Here is a 20,499-nt window from a genome sequence, read left to right as displayed (position 1 = left end):
AAAGGCAATGAATAAAGTTTGCGGGATCTTCTCTCGAATGCCGAGCGATCCAACGCCTACCTTCTGGCAACCTTTCACCGACACACAACACACGATTTGACTTTAACCTAGAATATATATACTCCTTGCAAAAGTTGTGTTGTTAAACATTCTCCATGTCTCCTACTTTTCTATATATACATAAGCAAGCATATATATAGAATGTTTATTCCTTATGGATGGAATAATATAAAGAATGGCGCTTGTTGTTACTCCGGTTTTAATGCTAAATTGCCAACCCACCTTAATGCGTGGGCTCAGGGTCAGTCAGGATCACATAGAAAAAGGCCAATTCATTGCAAAAACAAACTATTATGACAAAAAAAAAAAAAAAAAAATACCTTTCCAATGATCTAAATTCAAGGGAATAAGTAATTGATTTTTTTACTAATAATTAATTAACTGCTATAGAGGAAACAAAGAATTTGAAAAAAGAAAAACGATAATGCTTTTGGAGCAGAGGTAAAGAATCTGACTCGGTGGGAAAAGTATCGGGGGTTCGATTCCCGGTTATATAATTACAGTAATAATATTATAATAATAATAAAATAGTAATAATGAAAAAATAATAATAAATTTAAAAAATTAAATAAAAAATTTGATTTTTCGTAATTATTGTTAATTCATTAAGGGTAATTAATTACGATTGATTAGAAAATGTAATTTTACCTTCTCGCCGATTCGCACTGGCCTCGCGCTGAAGGTGACACCTTTGCAAAAGCTCTCATGCCTTCTGGCGACAGTACCGCCATTCCACAATCTAATGTTATCACCATGTACCTGATGGAACGTCAGGGGCGGCAGGTTATTGGTACCTGCACTCGATGATCTAGGAGCTGTAACATAAAATACGCACTCATTAGTATTCATCACAAAAAAAAAACACATTTTCTATTCATTTATTAAATCGATTCAATTTATTATTGAAATAACAAGATCTCATTTATTTTTTCTAATATTTCCTCTACTATTTATTAAAATTTAAATTTAACACAGTAAAAAAATTAATTTTTTAAAATCCATTAATAATTAAATTAAATAACGTTCTTTTTTAGACAAAAATTTGAATAAAAAAAAAATTGAAATTCCGATTCACAAGTACTGGGAGAGAACAAAGAGAAAATAGGGGTTTAAAGCCTTTTTTTTTTTCTCTCTCTCTCTCTCTCTCTCTCTCTCTCTCTCTCTCTCTCTTGGAATGGGAATATTCGCTCTATGTGAAAAGTATTTCGAATGCAAAGCACCTTGGAGAATGCACCGGGTATTTCCGCTCTGGTATTTCATAACGACGTCGTGAGGGAAGTGTATATTAAATTTATCCCCCGATGTCAGGGCTCGATGATAAAAAAAAAAATTTCCCCCCTTGTCCTCTCACCTCACAAAAAGAATATTCTCAAAGAAAATCCAATTAATTATTTTTATATGGAAAAAGTAAATTAAAAAAAAAACACTTTTTCACTGTGTTTTGAAATTTTTGAATTTGAATAAAAGAAGATGTTATTGATCGGAGGACAAGATTCACACTGACATGAGATCAAGTGTGAATATTGATATAGGTAAACGGACCGTAGATCCGATATATATATATGTATATATATATTTACACCGGAAACCACACGTATTTTTGCCGGAAGTTTAAAACCGGTTCGCTCAGCACAAGGAAGGCCCAAGGCAACAGGGCTTCCTTTCGCATATACAGGATGCTTTAAAAAAAAAACCACCGATAACAATGAGTGAAAATTAAGTCGATACACTTGGCAAGTTTCGCTCTTCAAAAACCGACAATTACCAAAAAGAGGAATAATAAAATGAAATTTCCATTTATTTATATAAACGGATTCGAGAAATCCCCCATCTCTTTAATTTCACGTGAATCATTACCCAATTCTTTCTCAATTTATTTTTACATTTCTTTTTTTTTGAATATTTTTTTATTTTATTTATAAATTTCGTTTGTTTATTTTTTTATTTTATTTATAAATTTCGTTTGTTTATTTTTTTATTTTATTTATAAATTTCGTTTGTTTATTTTATTATTTTATTTATAAATTTCGTTTGTTTATTTTATTTTACTTTTTTTTTGATGATTTTTTTTTTTTTTAATTTCAACATAGTGACAGTAATTAATCGGCTAATGATGATCGTTGTGGTGCATAAATTCTCGATTAGAGAGTCACGAAGTACCTCGGTTGAACTGTATATTTTCCATCGATTCTCACGCTCTTGGTACTTGCATTAGAATCGCATAGAAAACCAGTATTAAATAAAAACACAAAAAATAAAGAAAACATTTTAATTTCTAATTCCTCTATATTTTTCCTCGTATTCGTCATATTCGCGCGTGCCTCACCTTCATGAATCACTATATAAAGGAAGTTGACAACTCACGTTCCCTGAACAAACAAAAAAAAAAAAAGAGGAAAAACCGGCACGAGCTGATAATTACAATCATCTTGTGAGTCTTCAAATGAAAGTTTTTCTCAGAAGCAAAATAGAAACAAAAAAATTAGAAAAAAAGATATTTTAATAAAATCGTACTTTTTTTGATGACAAATATTTGTATCTAAATGAATAAAATCACGAGGCAAATAAAGTTGATCGTTCACGGGAGGTCACGGTTTTCTTCGCTATATAATCGCAAGCATAACAAAGCGAAAAAAAAAGTAAGTTTCCAACGGTATACGTCATAAGAATTCCCACGGTTTTAAAGTCGCTGGTGAAGTATTACGAATGAGCCAATAAACATTGCGCCTGAAAGATCACAAGAGTCTGCTGCTGCTGTTCGCGCTGTCTCGACTCCAACTCGAAAATAATTTTCTCAGTCCTAAGTATAGACACACCACAACTTTCGATATATATACACACGTGCACGCCAAACATTGCCACGTGCTTCGTTCTACTCCCCTCAAAAAACAACGATTCAAAAGTCAAAAAAATTTTTTTAATAAAATTCAAACGATTTTTACTATAAAAGAATAGAAAAAAGTTATTTATCCAAAAATTTTAAAATAATGAATAGTTTTTATCGCTATTGCGAAATTAAACAAAAAAATTGAAAGGACTAAAAAATTCTTGATCCTTGAGAAAGAGTAAACGGAAACAATCGACAAGGTCCGTGTAAATCCCGATTAAATGCGATTTCTTTTTTTTTTTTTTTGTCGATAGCGTCAGGATCTCACGTTTCTTCGACGGAAGCCATGAGGACTATCGGTCAACGACCAGGAAGCTCGAGTTTCCTGTCTCTATTATATAGAGGATTTAAAATTCAACGCTCGAATGAAATTTTTGCAAAATTTACACCCTTTTTTTTCTATATTATGTTATAAACTTTTTTTTTAGCCTAAAAAAGTATAATTTACTTTCTCCTTTTGGATTGTTGCATAAGCAAAATTTCTAAAAACAACAAAAATTCATATCACGAAACTCATAAATTACCAGCAACATTTAACTATTATTATATACAATATATAAATACAATATAAACAGCTAAATATAGTATTACATGATCGTGAGAATTCATCGCGTGCGTATATATTTAGCAAAAGAATAATGTGAAACACAAGAAGACGTTTTTCTTCAACTTTTGTCTCTGTCTCGATCTCTCTTTGTAAATATGACTTTTTTTCTTCTTCTCTTAAATATACTTTAAAAACTCCGCTAAGTTTATATATGCGCAAATCTAGACAATAAACCATTTATCATGTAAGTAAAATAAAAAAAATACTTTTCTTTCTACTTCTTTTTTTCTGCTAATTACAAAATACATTAAATATTTAGAAAAGGATTTTTTTGCTAATTATCAATTTTTTTATATTAAATATTTATCAAAATTATTTAAAATTTTGAATGTTGAAATTTTTTTTTTTTTTTAAGAAAATGTTAGGATAAAATACCCGTCATACTTGAGCAAACAAGATGAATGAACAACAAAAGGGCGCTCTCTTTCTCTCTCTCTTTCTTGTAGGGGGTTTCGAGTGGTAATGGCAAAGGTTCGCCTTTCTGATACCAAAGAGTGCACTCCCCCCTCCCAACCCCCAAGTTCTAAAAAGCAGTCGAGGAGAAAGGAAGAAGATCCAAAAGAAGGGAGACATAAACGAGAATCTTGAAGGTGGAACTTCTTTGTTCGACTGATGCCACGATCCAGGAGATCACCTTTAACTTTCCTCGGTACAGTGACCTACCACCTAGAAAAAAGAAAACCTAATCCTCCTACATTCACTTTTCCGCATAAGAAACTTTTTTTCATCTTTCTTGATTCATTAAATAATCCAAACGAAATAGAAAAAAGGAAACAAAAGAAACAGAAGAAGAAAAAAAAATCGATAAAGAATAAGAGAATTGAACGAAGATAAAGTATATCATCATCTTGAGGTGCGCATTTCATTGATAAAGTCCGTAGGGAATCTCTATACAATTATATCGTTCGGGACCCTTTCTTATTACGGCCCTATGTTTATCTGAGTAGAATATTTCGCATCGTAAGAAATCAAAGGTGGATATATAATAATTGCAAAGACCTTCTCCTTTATTATAATCTATAGACATTTCGCTGGTATGGCCGCCATATCAATCGTGGGAAACTCATGACACACATTTCTGTCGCGCGGAAGTTTTAAACCATTCAGAGATCATCTAATTCGACCTTCTAATTCACCATTTGCAAGCACAAACAAATCCAAAGAGAAATCTTTTCTAATTAATATCAAATTCAACCGCATTTCTCCATGCAGAGGAATCTAGGGTGTCAATCTGACGAAACTTGTCAGCATCATTTAAACATGCTATAGGGAAATAAATTTAGAACACTGCTTTGATTTTTTTTTCAAAATTAACACACTTTAAAAAGGTTTATTTCATAGTTCAGGGTTATTGGGAACAAAAACTTTTCTTCAAAAAATAGAACAGTTGTCTAAAAATAAGATTTTATTTTCAAAATCAAAATTTGTTTACTGTTTCAATAGTTGTAGTAAGAAAGTAACAAACCATTGAAACAGTAAATAATTCTTAAATATCATCTATAATTTTAGAAATCCATAACGGATTATGCGATTGTAGAAGAAACAGTTGCTGCTTTTTTAACATCAGTTGTTGATTCTTAAAAATTCAGCTAAAAAAATTTTGTTGCTCGAAAAAACGAGTTCACTGACTGTTTTATAAAACAATACCATTTCCTCGGGACCTACTAAACTGATTCGCTATAAAAGAATCATTACCACCGAAACTTAAATCTCATCTGTCTGCATATATTTAATCTTTTCTTTGTAGAACCGGTTTGTGTGTGGCTCGATTGGAAACAAATGTTATACATATACAGTGTATAGAGAACGCATTTCAGCATCGGTATAAATTCAACAGTTCGGAAAAGCAGATACTGGAAAATAGTACACTGCTCGATAAAAAAAGATTAATACTAAAAAAGAGATAGTCACTATGCATTAAGTAGAAAAAAAAAGTCATGTACAGTAAGCAACAGACATCAACTTATCCGGAAGTTTAAGTAATTTTCCTCAAAAACAGATCTAAAATTAATACATACAGAAAATTTTGTTTCCCACGATCGATGCCATGATCTTTTAACTATATGAGTCTCGCTACTAAGTCCTATATACAGAAAAGTAAAGAATCCCTCTTCCACTCTCTTTTACAAATCCTTTCCCCACCCCATGTGTTTCTATATATATATATATACAGAAGAGAGGTTGTGATCCGCTCTCCTCTATGTGGGTTATGTAACTGCGTAGGTACATAATTCAGTAACATAATAGGCCCGGCTACTCTTTCAAATAACAAACAATTTAAAAACATGTCACACTTGATAATTAATTCTGTATATCCAACTCAAAATCACAGCTCATATAAAGAAATTGATATTCTTATCAACAAAAAAAAAGTGGTACATCCGCTAATAAAAAATGTTCAAAAGAATATGATAAAATCGTGACTTGATGAAAAAAATTAAAACTTTTACGACGTACTTATAAACGTAGTTTATGAGATCTTTAGATAGTAGTTTATGATCCAGATTAGCTGAAGCATTTTTCTTGAATCTTTTTCAGCTTTAAACGCAAGAGAGTTTATTTATAATTGAACCACAAACTCCCTGAGCGACAAGTGTGTGCATTCCCATGCGGCTACTTTTGAAGCCCGAAAAAGAGGAACAATGAGATTAACGAAGTTAGGGGATTGCTTCCCTATTCTTAAGTAGAGGTAAAGTTACTTATAGGGTGGTATCAGCGGTATTGCAGCATCTGTCATTTCGCACGTAATACTGCGGGGGTGTTTTTAAACTATATATACCAGCTCTCTGAGCGATTAGACTCTAGCAGAAAAAAGGGGAAGCAAAAAAAAAATATATACAACAACAACGAAGAATCGTTTGATCGGTTAACGACCCAAACTCCCAGCACCCTTCGGTTTCTATCCCTCAATAATAATAAGGGCAAAAAAGCAACGGCAACACTAAACTGAACGTCAACTTACCAAGGGTAAAATTCTAGGTACAGAATACGAAATTTTAAACTACGGAATTGGAGCATAATTGTAGATTAGAAATATTTAAAGGTTTAGAAGATCGGAAATTTTAATAGCTAATTATAATGATAAGAATCGGAAATATGAATTACGTGATAAATTGATCAGCAACGGAATCAGGTTTCTTTGTGGAATATGAATGTAATAAAAGCAAAACTCATCTAAGATATATGCGAGGAGGCTAGGTCACTGCTAACGAACACCTTAATGAAATTCCACTTCTCGGTGGAATAAAGCAGCACGTGCCTAGGCAAAGTACCTTCATTAAGATTGCGAACAAACCTCTGAAAACTGGGTCGAGTATATATTATTCCGTAAATATAAAATATGAACATTTCCCTTCCTACAAAAAACCGAGCCAAAAATTAAACAATTAATAACAAAACCAAATGAATAACTAAACCACAAAATTTACTGGAACCATCAGCTATCGTTACACATGTAGAACGGGTTAAAACAGGTTCTAACCTGATCAGAAGCTATTATTGTCTTGCAAATATTCCCCTATTGTTAATGATTAAATTGTCAATAAATCATGATTATCATAAATTGATAATTCCGATAATGATAATGTTTTTTTGATGAATCGAAATTTAAAAACAAAGACGATTTATGGCGAAAGGTAGGTCGTGAATGAAAAAGGTAAAGGACGGTCATAAGGAGGTGTATGTATACTCACCTATTCCGTTAGAGTTAAAGGAGAGCCTAAGGCGAGCCACCCTGGTAGCCCTTCCGACAGTGAGAGGTTTCCTGGGTCGTTGGCAGGAAAGAGACATTTGTTCCTCCAACGTGCAACAATTAGAATGCAAAAACTAATTGGACTCCGCAAAAAAAAAAAAACGGAGTGTATTCAATTTGAAATTTCGCGCGAAAGGACCGGATATGAAAACAAAGATGGCGACATTCCTCAATGTGAATATGGCGGAAAAATTTGAATCAATTTCACCTTTACGATAAGATAAAAATGAAAATCAACATAACTCTTTTTTTATATATGCGAATAAACAATATTATATTCTTTCACGGACTTCCCGAGGAAAAGGCGGGCAGCTTGAACGACGCCAGTACTACGACTGGCGTTGCTGAACCAAACGCCCCAGCTGCTGTGGGGCCCCGACCACCGTTCTGCCATTGTGTATATATATGTGCGTTCTGTCAGTGTGCCACCATCGTATATCCTGCGTGCCAAAGAGAGGCGCTTGTATTCCACACATACATTCATATATATAAACGATAATGTCAGAAGGCCCTCTTCGAACAAAGATATACACACCTTATTTTTCTAATTTTTCCACAATTAGTCATATAACCGAAATTTACAAAAAGGTCATGATCACGTGAAAATGGTATTGAGTACTAACAAGTCGAACAAAGGAATTTTAAAATGTGTAAATTATTAAAATTATTCCTAACTGGGGTGAAAATTATTATCCATGATGCTCGTAAAATAAAATTCACAATTACGTAACTATTTTCCCCCTCCAATTGCTGATCACAACAACACTTCATATAGCATTCTTACCAATATAACTAGACTTTATTGCCAACTTAACTTCGTTTCCCTTTTTCCCAGGTCGAAGATTACGAAATGAGTATAGGTGCGGAATACGGAAGAATGCAAGAGAGGAGCACAGACACGGAACTCCCTTAGCAATTAACTTCTCGATGAAAATTGCTTCATGGTATTTTGCACCCCAAGGGGTACAACGACCCTATATATACTATAATATAAATTCTAGAAAATATTCTCAAAAACTAAAAATGCAGTCGCAGTTTCGTTTTTGAAACACTTTTTAACCTACTTTTACAAAAAGGGGGACTTTCTGATTCTGGAAATTATATATAGAAATGTTTGTGATGAAAAAAAAAAGGAGAAGTAGGGGAAACTCATATGCATCCAAGTTGGACAAGCAGCTGCCTAGTGTGGAATATAGGGGTTGCCGAATAACGACGGTTGCGTTGCCACCTGGCCCCCAGGATCTTTCAAACACCGGGCTTATAGCTCTTCCAATGGCGTAGGAATCAATCCATACAAAAAAAAAGAAGGACACCAAAAAATTCATGACAAAGAAATCTGATCTTTCTACGTTCATCTTTTTTCTATCTCTGAATTTATCTATATAGCTTTCTTTCTCTGATGTGGATTATCTTTCTCTCTCTCTCGTGCTATTTCAACCCCACCTATTCGAAATTCCAGCACCCTCGAAAATGCACACGCTTCGATCGATAAGTTCTCCAAGCTTTTGATCCCATCCCCATTGTCCACCATCCCTCTCTATACAATCGATTTAAACATTATTTCAAAGAAAACAAAATTTTATCATTTACAGAACAATTTTTTCTTTTTAAATTATATAAACTTTACTGAATAATTCAGTATTATTTTACAACAAAATTTTTTTGGAATATTGTACCCTACCAAAAATTTGACAGAGTTCACTACTGGTACCATTATTCCACCAATACTGTGCTGTAGTTAATTTTTAATAAGGTAGAAACGATATTAATATTAAATTCTCTTTTTGAAATTTGTTTCGAATAATTCAGAATTAATTTACGCTATAGAACAAAATTGAAATGAATTCTCTAATGCGGAAAATCAAACCGGGAAATATTGTAATATTTTTTTTTCATAGAGCACACAATGTGCCATCAACCGTTATATATTGATAACGTATTATAATGAGCGCAATATTCTATATACGAGTAATAGATTTTCCCAAACAGCAGCGATAAATGTCAAAATTTTCTGATGGATCGCTTATAAATATCTAAACACATTATGTATGACTATTATACATATTGTATATTTGAAAATAAAATATGCATGCGTCAAAAACGCTAAAGACTCTTTTTTTACGGATCGATGATCGTCTTTTTGCAAAGGGATTTACGTCTCCCCGTTTCTCTATACTCACAATGAAGGGGATTTCCCTTTGATAAAAAAAAAATATCCCTTCGATGAAAGAGTACGTAATCACGTGGGATGAAATTATCAACTTTAAAAATCATTTTCACAAAAAAAAAAATGAAATTTACTTAAAAAATAATACTAAAATAGTAATGTTTTATTAAAAATTAAAAATTTTTTGCTTTTGAATTAGTTTAAAATTTTCACTAATTCAGATTTAGGTAAATATTTGTCTTTTTTTTCCCTGTACAAAAATCATTACCTAAAATTGTCAATTAGTAAAATTTAATTAATTTAAAAGCAAAAAATTACCATTTTTTTATTTTAATTGTATAACAATTATATTAGTAAATAAATAATTTAGAATTTTTCTTAAAAAAAAAAGCAATTTTTCAATTTGTTTTCACAATGACATTGTGATTAATTCAACACGCCAGGAGACAAATAAAATGTCGCACTTTTTTTTTCGTCTGATGGAATCAAAGGTACAGTCGAATCCGGGGAAAAAATATATATATATAGAGAGAGAAGCTAAATGCATTTTCTATAGAGACGCATTTTCCTATAGAATTTCCATGGAACCGTCCGGCTTTGGATGGTCCCCCACTTATGGGGTTTGCGCGTTGATATTGCAATAGAAGCTGTATCGATCGGACCTCGACACCAGACTGGCTGTTGTCAGGGGGTTGATAACGATATGGACGCTTGTGTGCACTATATATATATAAAATATACATATATATATATAAAATATATATAGTTGTGTATGTCTGGAGGCACTCAAGTATATATATATATATATATATATAAAATCGTCCAGCCTGTTCTGCGTTTTCTGGCATTTCAATAGAGACGCCACAGAAAATCTGACATTCGAAAAGAGAGAGATTTCCGATTTAGATACAAAATAAGTTCAACCAGTAAAAAGTAATCTCATATTCAGAAAAAGAATCATCTTATCCGATAGCATCTCATCTTCTCTCAAAGAATATTCCTCTTTGTATAGATATTTTTAATGCGAGAGGAAATAAAAATAAATTTTTATAATTCCTGCTCCAATTTTCAAAAAAATTATTCTTATACCGAATGCCAGATGGATAGCAGATAATATGGGAAGGAAATTATAACAATAAAATTTAGAAAACTAAATGACTCGACTATCATAAGAAACACTTGATTGGTTGCGATGAGGAATCGGAGAAAAAAAATGCGACAAGTGTCGAGGATGAACTAAACGAAAAGAACAGCTGCTGGTTCTCTATCATCAATATAATAAAAGTTAAGAAAATTCGAAATCCACCTTACGGAAGGGGATTTACATGTGAATTCCCACGAACATTCGTAACGTTTCTCCCCACAAGATTATTTTTTTTTTTCCTTCTTTTTTTCAGTATCCTGGGAAGAGGAAGGAAGGATCGAATCCCCTTAGGACGGAAAGGATCGAATGAAGGGAAGCCATTTCGACTGGTATAGAAACGCACCCCTATAATACTACATTCAACATCTATATATATAATATTCAAGAAAATTTCTTTAAAGAAAAATTTTACCTACAAAAAGTCATATATTGAAATTATAAATTTTTTTATTTACTAAATAACTGTATTAATTTTTACGAGAATTTTTTATATAAGAATTATTAGGAATTATTGTTCATATAGTTCAAAAATTTATGAATCATGCTATATTTTTAGAATTTTTCAATGTCCCTATTGATATAAAAATATGCAAAATAAATTTTTTTTTCTAACTAAATCAGTATTTCGAGATAAGAGTAATTGAGAGGAATTATTTTTTAAGGCATTTATACAGAGGCGACATATAATCAACAGTGAATCATGAAACTCGTTGAGAGAGGTCACGGTAAAGTGTTTGGCTCAAAGATTGGTCAAGAATATAAATGTATAAAAAAAAGAAAGAAAAAAAGGAAGTGAGGTGCCGACGTTTAAATGCAGGTCAAGAGATATTAAGTATTTGAGACAACAACCTGAAAAAGATCTCTCACTCCTTTGAGTTCTCATTGGATAAATACACATATATACAGGAGTGCCCAGGAACTTTCCCAGTTTACGCGGGGTCAATGGTTCCCAGTGTCTCTCAACCATAACAACGCAATATAATGTGAATTCCACTATACTAATTAGTAACGCCTCCTATATCTTTCCGCAAAAACTTTCATTTCCAAGTGCAGCAAAAAAAAAAAAAAAAAAAAAAAAAAAGAAAATCTTTACCTATATGGTAAAACGGTGCCCTGGCAATAAATTAATCAGTGCATGAATTATCATTTTTCTCCATATTCTATTAATCGTCTAATTAAATCTTAATAAGCTTACTAAATTAGTTCACAATTTATTTATTAATCAAATTTTTAACCTAATAATAAAAAACTAATTTTTTAATAACAAAAAACAATATTTATAATCTAATTCAAGAAAAATAGTCAATAAGAAGGGAAAAACATGTTCTTCTTTTCGAATCATCGACTTTTTTTTTTGCCTCGTCGTGTTGAATCAATCATTGATTCTATCTTGACCACATTTTTTTCCCTCCATCTCATCACAGTCTAATTAGTTTAAAGCTTCCTCAGTGGAGCGCTCAATTCCTCAGAATATATATATATATAATCTTCATGACCTCATTATATATAATAAAATACTATATTATTTATTAGATAAATTTGAATAAAAATACAATACAAAAATCGATGCACCTTACGTGCAAAATCTTACAGGAAACATAAATTCATCCTTGGGACATGCTGCTACCGTACAAGATTTATAGACATAACACAATTCGATTGAAATCAATTCAGGCCAAAAAAAGAAGATAATATAATTTAAAACTATTATTATTATTATTATTATTTAAAATGAATAAATAATCGATAATTGTGGAAAATTAACACAGGCTCTTAAAGAGCGAAATAAAAGAGAGTTCCTGATTATAGAGAGTCACGTTGTTGATGGATTGACCTTTAGCCTAACAGACAATTAAATCATCTCCTTGGCTCATTCAGTCATTGACTTACTTAATCAACATTAGCTTGAATATATAGAATATTGTATAAATGAAGAGTGGGCCGATGACTTCATGAAAGGTGGGCGAAGATAATATATATCCCTAACCAGTGCAAAAAACTCGTATATAACTTCCGGCGACTTAAAATCGAGTCATTGTTCAAGGTCAAAACGATTATTAAAAATACGCCCCCAGAATCGTAATACCAAAAATGTACATTTTCGAGAAAAAAAAAATGTTAATTTACATATGACAAAAAATTAGTTTCCATAAATTATAATAATTTAATTTTTATCTCCACATGAATGTTATTAATTTATTTTTAGTTCTGTAAAATAGTTAAAAACCTAAAAAGTTCTAAAATTGTATAAATAAGAAATGAGAATGTGGTGACAAACAAATGTTTGATAATTCTAAGGTCTAACATTTGTTCCATTAAAGTCGAGAGACTCGCAACATACTCCCTCGGGTGATATTCAATCCGTGAGTTATGGGGTTGCGAAAAAAAAAACACCCCCATTTTTAAAAAGTCGCATATATATCTCAAAAAGGCCTTCAAAAATGTTTATTTGAAAATTAATTCCAAATTCTGCGATTAGGATCAGAAAAAAGGAAAAATTAATTAAAGAATTTTTTGCCTATACTGTATTTCTGTAGTTAAAATAAATATAGTAGGGTTGCAATCAGTATAGTAGTTAAATAAATACAATCAATGAAAATAAAGTAAAATTTCTATTTTTCCATTATAGAAAATAAAGTGGAGAAATTTCAAATAGAAAAGAGCGAACATTTGTTCCATTATAAATAGAAGAGAGCATTTGCTATAGGACAAGTACTCCTGTGGGTAATAGAGCATTCGCGAGGGGTTGTGTGCGGCAATGAGCTTTTGAAAAAAAAAAGACTGCAGCCTCAATAAACCGCAACAAGCGCGGTGCGATATATCAACATTTTTCATCTCTCGGCCAAACAAAATATTTGAACTTGCACCAACTCCTCTTCATACCAAATATTTTCCAATATTCCGATTAACACTCGAATATTCGCAAAATTAAATTCCAAAACATAATGCAACAAATAAAATTAATAATACAGATGCAGAGGGGAAAAAAGTAATTATCGACATAAAAAACTAAATAATACAAATCAAGAATTTTGAAATAAATGAAAGTTTTAGATTTTCCTATAACAATCCATCTGGAGAACTCGAAATCGAGGATGCTGTACATTTTAATATGCATCCTCCTCCCAAACACGATTCCTTAAGTGTCGACAGATGTTCAACAGAATCACATCACTATCACTTATTTGTCTCTATCAAATACTGTTGCAAAGAGATAAAACTAAAGAGGAAACCGGTTATTCACATTTTTTATCGGTATTTGATGAAAGACAACTATCAATTTTCAAAGAGTGATAAAAGTCAATTAATAAAATTTGTTATATTATTTGTTATAACAAAGAATATACTCAACAAAAATTAATGACTGAAAAATTAATTTCAAACGCGCGATTTTATATGTTACTTCAGCCTCCGACAATGTTTCCGCCACGCACGTGCTACTGAGAGGGTGTTCACAGACCTTGTTTCCTGAATTTCTACTTAAAAATGCATAAAGATAATCCCCACCCATGCTCATTAAGACGAACTAAAAAGAAGAAAAAAAAACAATAGCCTCTTCGAAGACGTTTTTCTTAGAGGCCTAGAAAAACTTTTAAAAGAACATTTTCGAACACTTCAGGTACTTGCCCTTCTCGACATCGTCTTCCGGTCTCTATTTCCGCTCTCAATATACCCTCGACATTTTCTTTTAAATCGTCAAAAAAAAAAAAAAAAAAACCCCATCTGTTCATTTGCAGAATCAAAAAACACCAAACAAAAATGTTTTTTAATTGAAAATAATTTTCTTAATTATAAAAACGAAAGATTGAACAAACGCAGAGAGACGACAAATAGAAATAATCTCTTGGAGTGATAAAACAACTTCCAGGAAATGTGTACATGATGTGATGAACATAAATACCATTTCTGTGATAACATATTTAAATATCAAAAGAAGATGTGATCAAGATCCTATCAATTCGAGGTCATCAAGATATTTTGATTTCAATACTAATTATAAATGAATTATTTCAACAAAGAAAAGTTAGAAAAAAAAGCAAATATTTATCGCATTTATTCTTTATCATTAATTCGCCTCTCGAAGTACATTATTGTGAAATACGTAAAGATCAATTCTACAATATTTCAAGTATAAACACCGATCATTGATCATTACGCAATTATTCTATAAGAAAAAGTATTTGAACTCGGTCGGGAAGTCCAGGCTCTGAATCACCGATATGTGTTTATATACATATATATATACAGGTATAAACATAGTTGCAAACCTCAGCTGATAGGTAATACGGAACATGGAAAACCGGTTCGCGAAATGGCATGTGTGGGAACAAAGACAGGTTATACACCATGTGACGTCATAGGCGTTTCGCGACGAGTTCTATATGGTGGGTGGTTAAATGTGTTGAGCTTTCTGTCCATGTGTTTGTTCTATACATGTGAGGATGGTCAGTGATTGCCGATGAGAAAGAAGACGAACGTGGAAATATATAGGCAAACATGCCCTTTCGAACTCTTCTTTCAAATCTAATAATTCAATTTTCAAAAGCCGACTGTTTACGGATTTGCAAAAATTTGTTTTATTTCTTCTTTTCATTGATAAATAGTGAATTGTTCTTAATTTTTTTGGGTCTATTTTGGTTCTTAAGGAAAGTATTTAGTATCCTAATTGAAGGAAAACTTTCGTAATTAAGTATTTGTTGGTAATTCTGAAAAATCCGTAACTTTTGGATGTATTCCGTAAATTTTAGATCAAGCATTAACTGTTGTATTCTAATTCTTGTGGCATTGTACAGTTTCTTTTGTATTATACACCTTCTAAAGTGTTGTACACCTTTGGAAATGTTGTAAAAATTCCAGTAGCATTCTATTCTATTTTATACAGCAAATACTTTTAATTTTCAAAAACAATAGCTGCAACAGGTGGTAAATTGTAATAACATTGGTGATAATTACCGTTGATCTGTAAATACAACCCTAGTGACTAATAACAGTATTTGCCATCACTGCTAGTTACAAAATGACAGTAATTAATCTATTACTACTGTTATTTAGTAATTACCAAACCATCCGTTATTATTTTTTTTCTAGTTTTCAGTTATCAAAAGCATTTTTTCGAAAGACTAAATTCTTTATTCTTCATTCCGTATATAATAAATGAAAAGCAATTTCGAGGAACGTTTTACAAACTACTTCTGATAGTTTCTGTGGGTTGCAATTTTCTAAATTAGCTTAAGATGAGAGAAGAGAAATGGTAATACCACTTGTTGTGGGAATCCGTGACTGGGAATTTCTCTGATGACTGATTCACCACGAGAAAAAGATTCAAGAAGGAAGGAACAAGAAGAGGCGTGAGACGAATGGAAAAACCCAACGCGTTTGGATATAATACAAGAAACATAGCAAATCGTGATCACATTGGGTAAATCACTACTTTTTCATCGACTTTCAGAAATCTCTTCTCCCTTTTCTTATTTCCCTCTTTCAAAATTACTCTATCAAAACATTTCTCTAAAAAAAAAATCACACAAAATTCGTTAAAAAATTACTTCTATAATTAGAAAATTGAAATTAGTTCTAAGAAACAATTATTAATTCGAGAAAGAATTAGAATAAAATTGAGAAAGAGACCTTTGAAAATATTCGAACCATCGAGATTTGCTTACTAATTTTTCGGTATACCTAAGCTATATATACCACAGGTAAAAACATATGTGTTCCAAATGGTGAGGAATTCCCGGAAAAGTTAACAAGAAAAAAAAAGAAATTTATGAAGGCAAAAGGAGACATCGTTTTTGGGATGAGAATCTCTGTATAGACTCAGGTACATATTCGAAAATTAAAAGGTGGATTCGTCAGCTGTTTTGTATACCGCAACAAATCTTGTTACTCCCAAGAAGGGTGCCAAAAAGGAAGTGGGGGTTGAAAAGTAGGAGGGTAACTTTCGAACCAGCTGTTCCCTTCTTTTTCTTTCCCCCCTTTAGAAAAAGAATAAACTTCGAAATCCAAGAGCAAGGACTTAAAAAGTCGGATAAAATAAACTTTTCAAAAATAAAATTTTTATTTTTCTAATTCTAAACATTTTTTTTTTGAAATCGAGAAAAGACAGCCAATTTAAAGATAAGCGAAATGAACTAAAAAGCAGAAAAAAACAAAACACAGTGAGTACTGTTTTCTGAATGGATGCTTTTAGATGAGTCTCCCACAAAGTAAACTATAACAGTAATGGACTCAGCGTTGGTCGTCTCATAAGTCGCAATCTCTCCCGGGTATATATATAAGAGAAAACCCGTTGCTTCTTAAATACGAAAGAGAAAATCCATCGTCATTTCATAGCCCTTTGACCTTACAATTTCAAATAACGGCGCACAAAAAACGATTCACTTTGAACTCGAAATTTATTATTATTATCATGATTCTCAAGATTTCTAATCTTTAATTTCTATCTATAATATCAAAATTTTCACTTTCATTCATATCTTATTTTCATTATTATGTATGTAGTATAAAAAAATACAATTTTTTTTTTTAAATAAATTAGATAATGCGTTTTCTTGACATTTATTAATCTTGTCTCCAGGTTCGTATTTGCTTTTTACAATAAAAGGAAGACTGCAATTATTGTCAAGTAACGGACTTTCAAGAATAGAAGGAAAAAACAAAAACTCCCAAGGAAATGGGATGGTAACCGAAGTACAATGACTGCAGGGATGAAGACAATAATAATGATGATAATAATAATAATGATAATAAAAAGGGTTCTAACTGACAAAAGTATTAAATGAACGACAAAAATACACAAAAGGGTAAAAGAAACAGAAACTCGTGCCAAAGTCCGCAATGAGAGTATAAATCATCTATTGAAGGAAAAAGTCGGTCAATTTGAGAGTTTTTCAAAGTTTTCTAGAGCTTGCATATTTACGGGTAACCTAAAAAAACTTGGAATCTAGAGCATACTTCTATTTTTCAAGGGATGTTGCGCAAATGAGAGAGAGATTTCAAAGATGCCGTTCTGTTTACTGATTAAAAACTCACGAGATTTTTTTTTCCCTTTATAACACCTTCAACTATTTTTGATTTTTGCTTTCAATAATCAAAATACTATAACGAATGTGGTAATAAAAAATAGCATCATTTTTTGAAAAATAAAAAATATTGGAAAAAACCCTGTGTAAAGGTTACGAATATAATCCTAGTCATGCGTGTATGGAAACATTATACGTATGTAAAAGTCAGTCAAGTATATATTCCCAGCATGCAATTGGAACGTTGTTACGTGAATTGTTGTATCATAAAAAGAGAAAAATGCCGGTTAACATTTATTAATAACCGAAACATCTGAAAATGGTTTTAAATTACATACAAAAGCAAACATTCTTTTTGAAATTTACATTTAGTTGCGAGTTCAGTTAATTTCAGATAGAGATTATAGAAAATCATTTACCCGAAATGTATTTAGGAGCATAAACTGTGGAAATTTTAAAATATTTTGCAAATTCTATAGCATATTCTTTTTTACTCATCAATATTGCTAATAATTCATATCTAGTAATAGTATAGGACTAATTCTAATACTTATTGGACTCACTTTCATTGAAAGGAGTATTAAAACCTAAATTTATTTACAATACAAAACTACCGTTAAACAAAACTTCAGAGAGACCCTAAAGAAAATATTCCTCTGTTCGATAATCAACAAACAACAACAGGAAAAGAATTCTCATTCCCTTTATAGCAATAAGAAACTACAGATTCGAAAAACCTACTAAAAGTTATATATATGATACTGCAAAACTGTTACCAGAAAAAGGAAAACAGTTCTACCCTATCATATAATTATTATTTTAAAAGAATAATCATCTCACCTAAGCCCATTTTTCGTTTGAGTTTCTTGAGCACCCTCATTTTATTGCGCAATGGTGCCAAAATTTTGGTATCACTAGTTGTATTCTGATGTGATTCAACTTGATGTTTCGTTTGATGATGAGTTTGAAGATGTTGATTGTGATGCTGTTGCTGATTGTGATTGTGATTATGATGATGATGATGATGTGATGTGTGATGCAATGAAACACTTGTACTTGCATTTGCTGTATGTCCACAGCAATGACAGGGGTGGCTTTTACTGCCAGCACCCTTAACCGCGCACTCTCCGGACACCCCCATAAATGCAGCCGTTTCTTTCCGCAAAAAAAAAATTTACCCAAAAAGTTACACTCTTTTGTTTCACAATCTCACTGTTTCAGCGATTAACACTATAATCGCAATTTATATTCCAAGTCACTGTGGAAGAGTTTCACACGTTTTTGATGACAAAAAACAAAAAAAAATGACTAGAAATTTCAACTACAGAACTTGCCGGTTTTCCATAATGAGAAGCACGTGATTCACAAAGGACTTAAAGATTCAACAACTGATTGAAACTGGTCCCGGTATGTAAGAGAGAGAGAGAAGGGAAGAACTAGACCTAACCTGAACGACAGTCGCGTGTGTTTTAATAAAATTGAAGAGAAAGGCAAAACGCAGCCACGTGCTGCTGGAACAGCTGAATGCTCTTCGAGCGTCCAGGGTCGACTGACGAGTTTACAGACGGGAGCTTGGGGTATCGCTGAGCCGCGCGCGAGCCAACAGCCAATGAAAATAGGAGAATTCCCACCATCTCAATGAAACCGCTGAAACGTCAGGATCCAGCAATATATACAGGAGAGGAAAAAGGGGAAGGTTCGGCACCTGGTGGACAGCTGCCCTTTTACCTGAAACGCACCGGGCTACCCTGCTACGATAGGGAGGTCAGGCGCCCTTGTCGTCCTCAACCAGTGATATTTTCGCATTGCTGGGTGCTTCTTTCATAAGATTCACTGACACGTCACCAATCACCATGCAAAAAAATTTTTTTCCCCAAAGCTACATTCAACCAAAGTACCAGCAGGTCCTTGAGGTAGTTTCGTGTAGCTTCAAAAAAAAATGGTACTTAATTATTCGATATTGTTCAAAACGAACGCGTCATTATAATAATTCTGATATTATCCCTGAACTGTTGCCATGATTGTTAAATCTTTAATCAATCTTTACATTAGAAAAAATAATGGAATGCACAAATCTTTAATTTATTACATACTGAAATGGTTTGGTTTTGACAACATAACGTTTGGTTGGTATTTAGGGATTCAAAATCTTTTTAGATTCCTCAACAAAATTTTTTATTGTCTGAATCAAAATTTATATACTCTCTAAATTTGAATCAGCGATAAGTATACCACTGGTACCAATCAGCGGATATACGCTGAAAAATCAGTGAAATTTCACTAATTCATCAGTGCATATAAGCTGATTGGAATCAGTGGTATACTTATAGCTGAGAATCAGCGAGATTCCGCTGATTCAAATTTAGAGAGTACAACCATAATTAGAAAGCAAAAAGGTTTTTGTTGTAACTAAAGTTTGATATCGGGACAACCAAAATTTTTCTAACGGAACAAAAATTTTGGAGGTTTAAACAAAATTTTAGTTGGACACCAACGGTTTTGATCCTAAATCTGATTTAAATTTAGAGAGCTGATTCACTTCTATGATCAGTGAATGAAAATCAATGAATTTCTGCATCAGAAAATAATCAAGGAATAACTCTGAGAGGAAACAGATTCTTAATGAATAATTCTAGGCAAAATCTGCTAAAATTAAGAATTAATTTGCATTTTGCTAACAGAAACTAAACAAAATTTTCATAATTCCTACATGCAGGATTATTGCATATCAGAATAATAAATAAATGTTGTAGATTATTTCTATAAATATAATTTCCTTTATATATTATTTAGAATAATGCAGAGTGGTAAATGCGCACCTTTTTTTCCTACAATTTATTCTTAAAGGTGAATAATAATAA

At 32.1% G+C, this 20,499-nt stretch overlaps 1 protein-coding gene across 8 annotated transcripts in view; it reads right to left on the bottom strand.

The window, feature by feature from the left end:
• LOC127280094 (protein neuralized) overlaps nucleotides 1–20,499 on the bottom strand; it is a 67,603-nt gene that overhangs the window by 4,399 nt on the left and 42,705 nt on the right. For 5 of the 8 annotated variants that reach the window (XM_051302922.1, XM_051302950.1, XM_051302934.1 and 2 more), the window contains one exon: nucleotides 709–875. In XM_051302922.1, coding sequence (XP_051158879.1) covers nucleotides 709–875 — 167 coding nt within the window. Of the gene's footprint in view, nucleotides 1–708; nucleotides 876–1,280; nucleotides 1,375–7,246; nucleotides 7,642–18,478; nucleotides 19,196–20,499 lie in introns of those variants that run through there. The other 3 variants (XM_051302890.1, XM_051302897.1, XM_051302912.1) reach the window with 3 other exon arrangements.

Source organism: Leptopilina boulardi, unplaced genomic scaffold, assembly GCF_019393585.1.
Source record: "Leptopilina boulardi isolate dan_hultmark-lab unplaced genomic scaffold, ZJU_Lbou_2.1 LbouV2_112, whole genome shotgun sequence".
Taxonomy (NCBI): Eukaryota; Metazoa; Arthropoda; class Insecta; order Hymenoptera; family Figitidae; genus Leptopilina; species Leptopilina boulardi.
The sequence above is the reverse complement of the archived record's forward strand: the minus strand, read 5'-3'. Positions and strand labels throughout refer to the sequence as shown.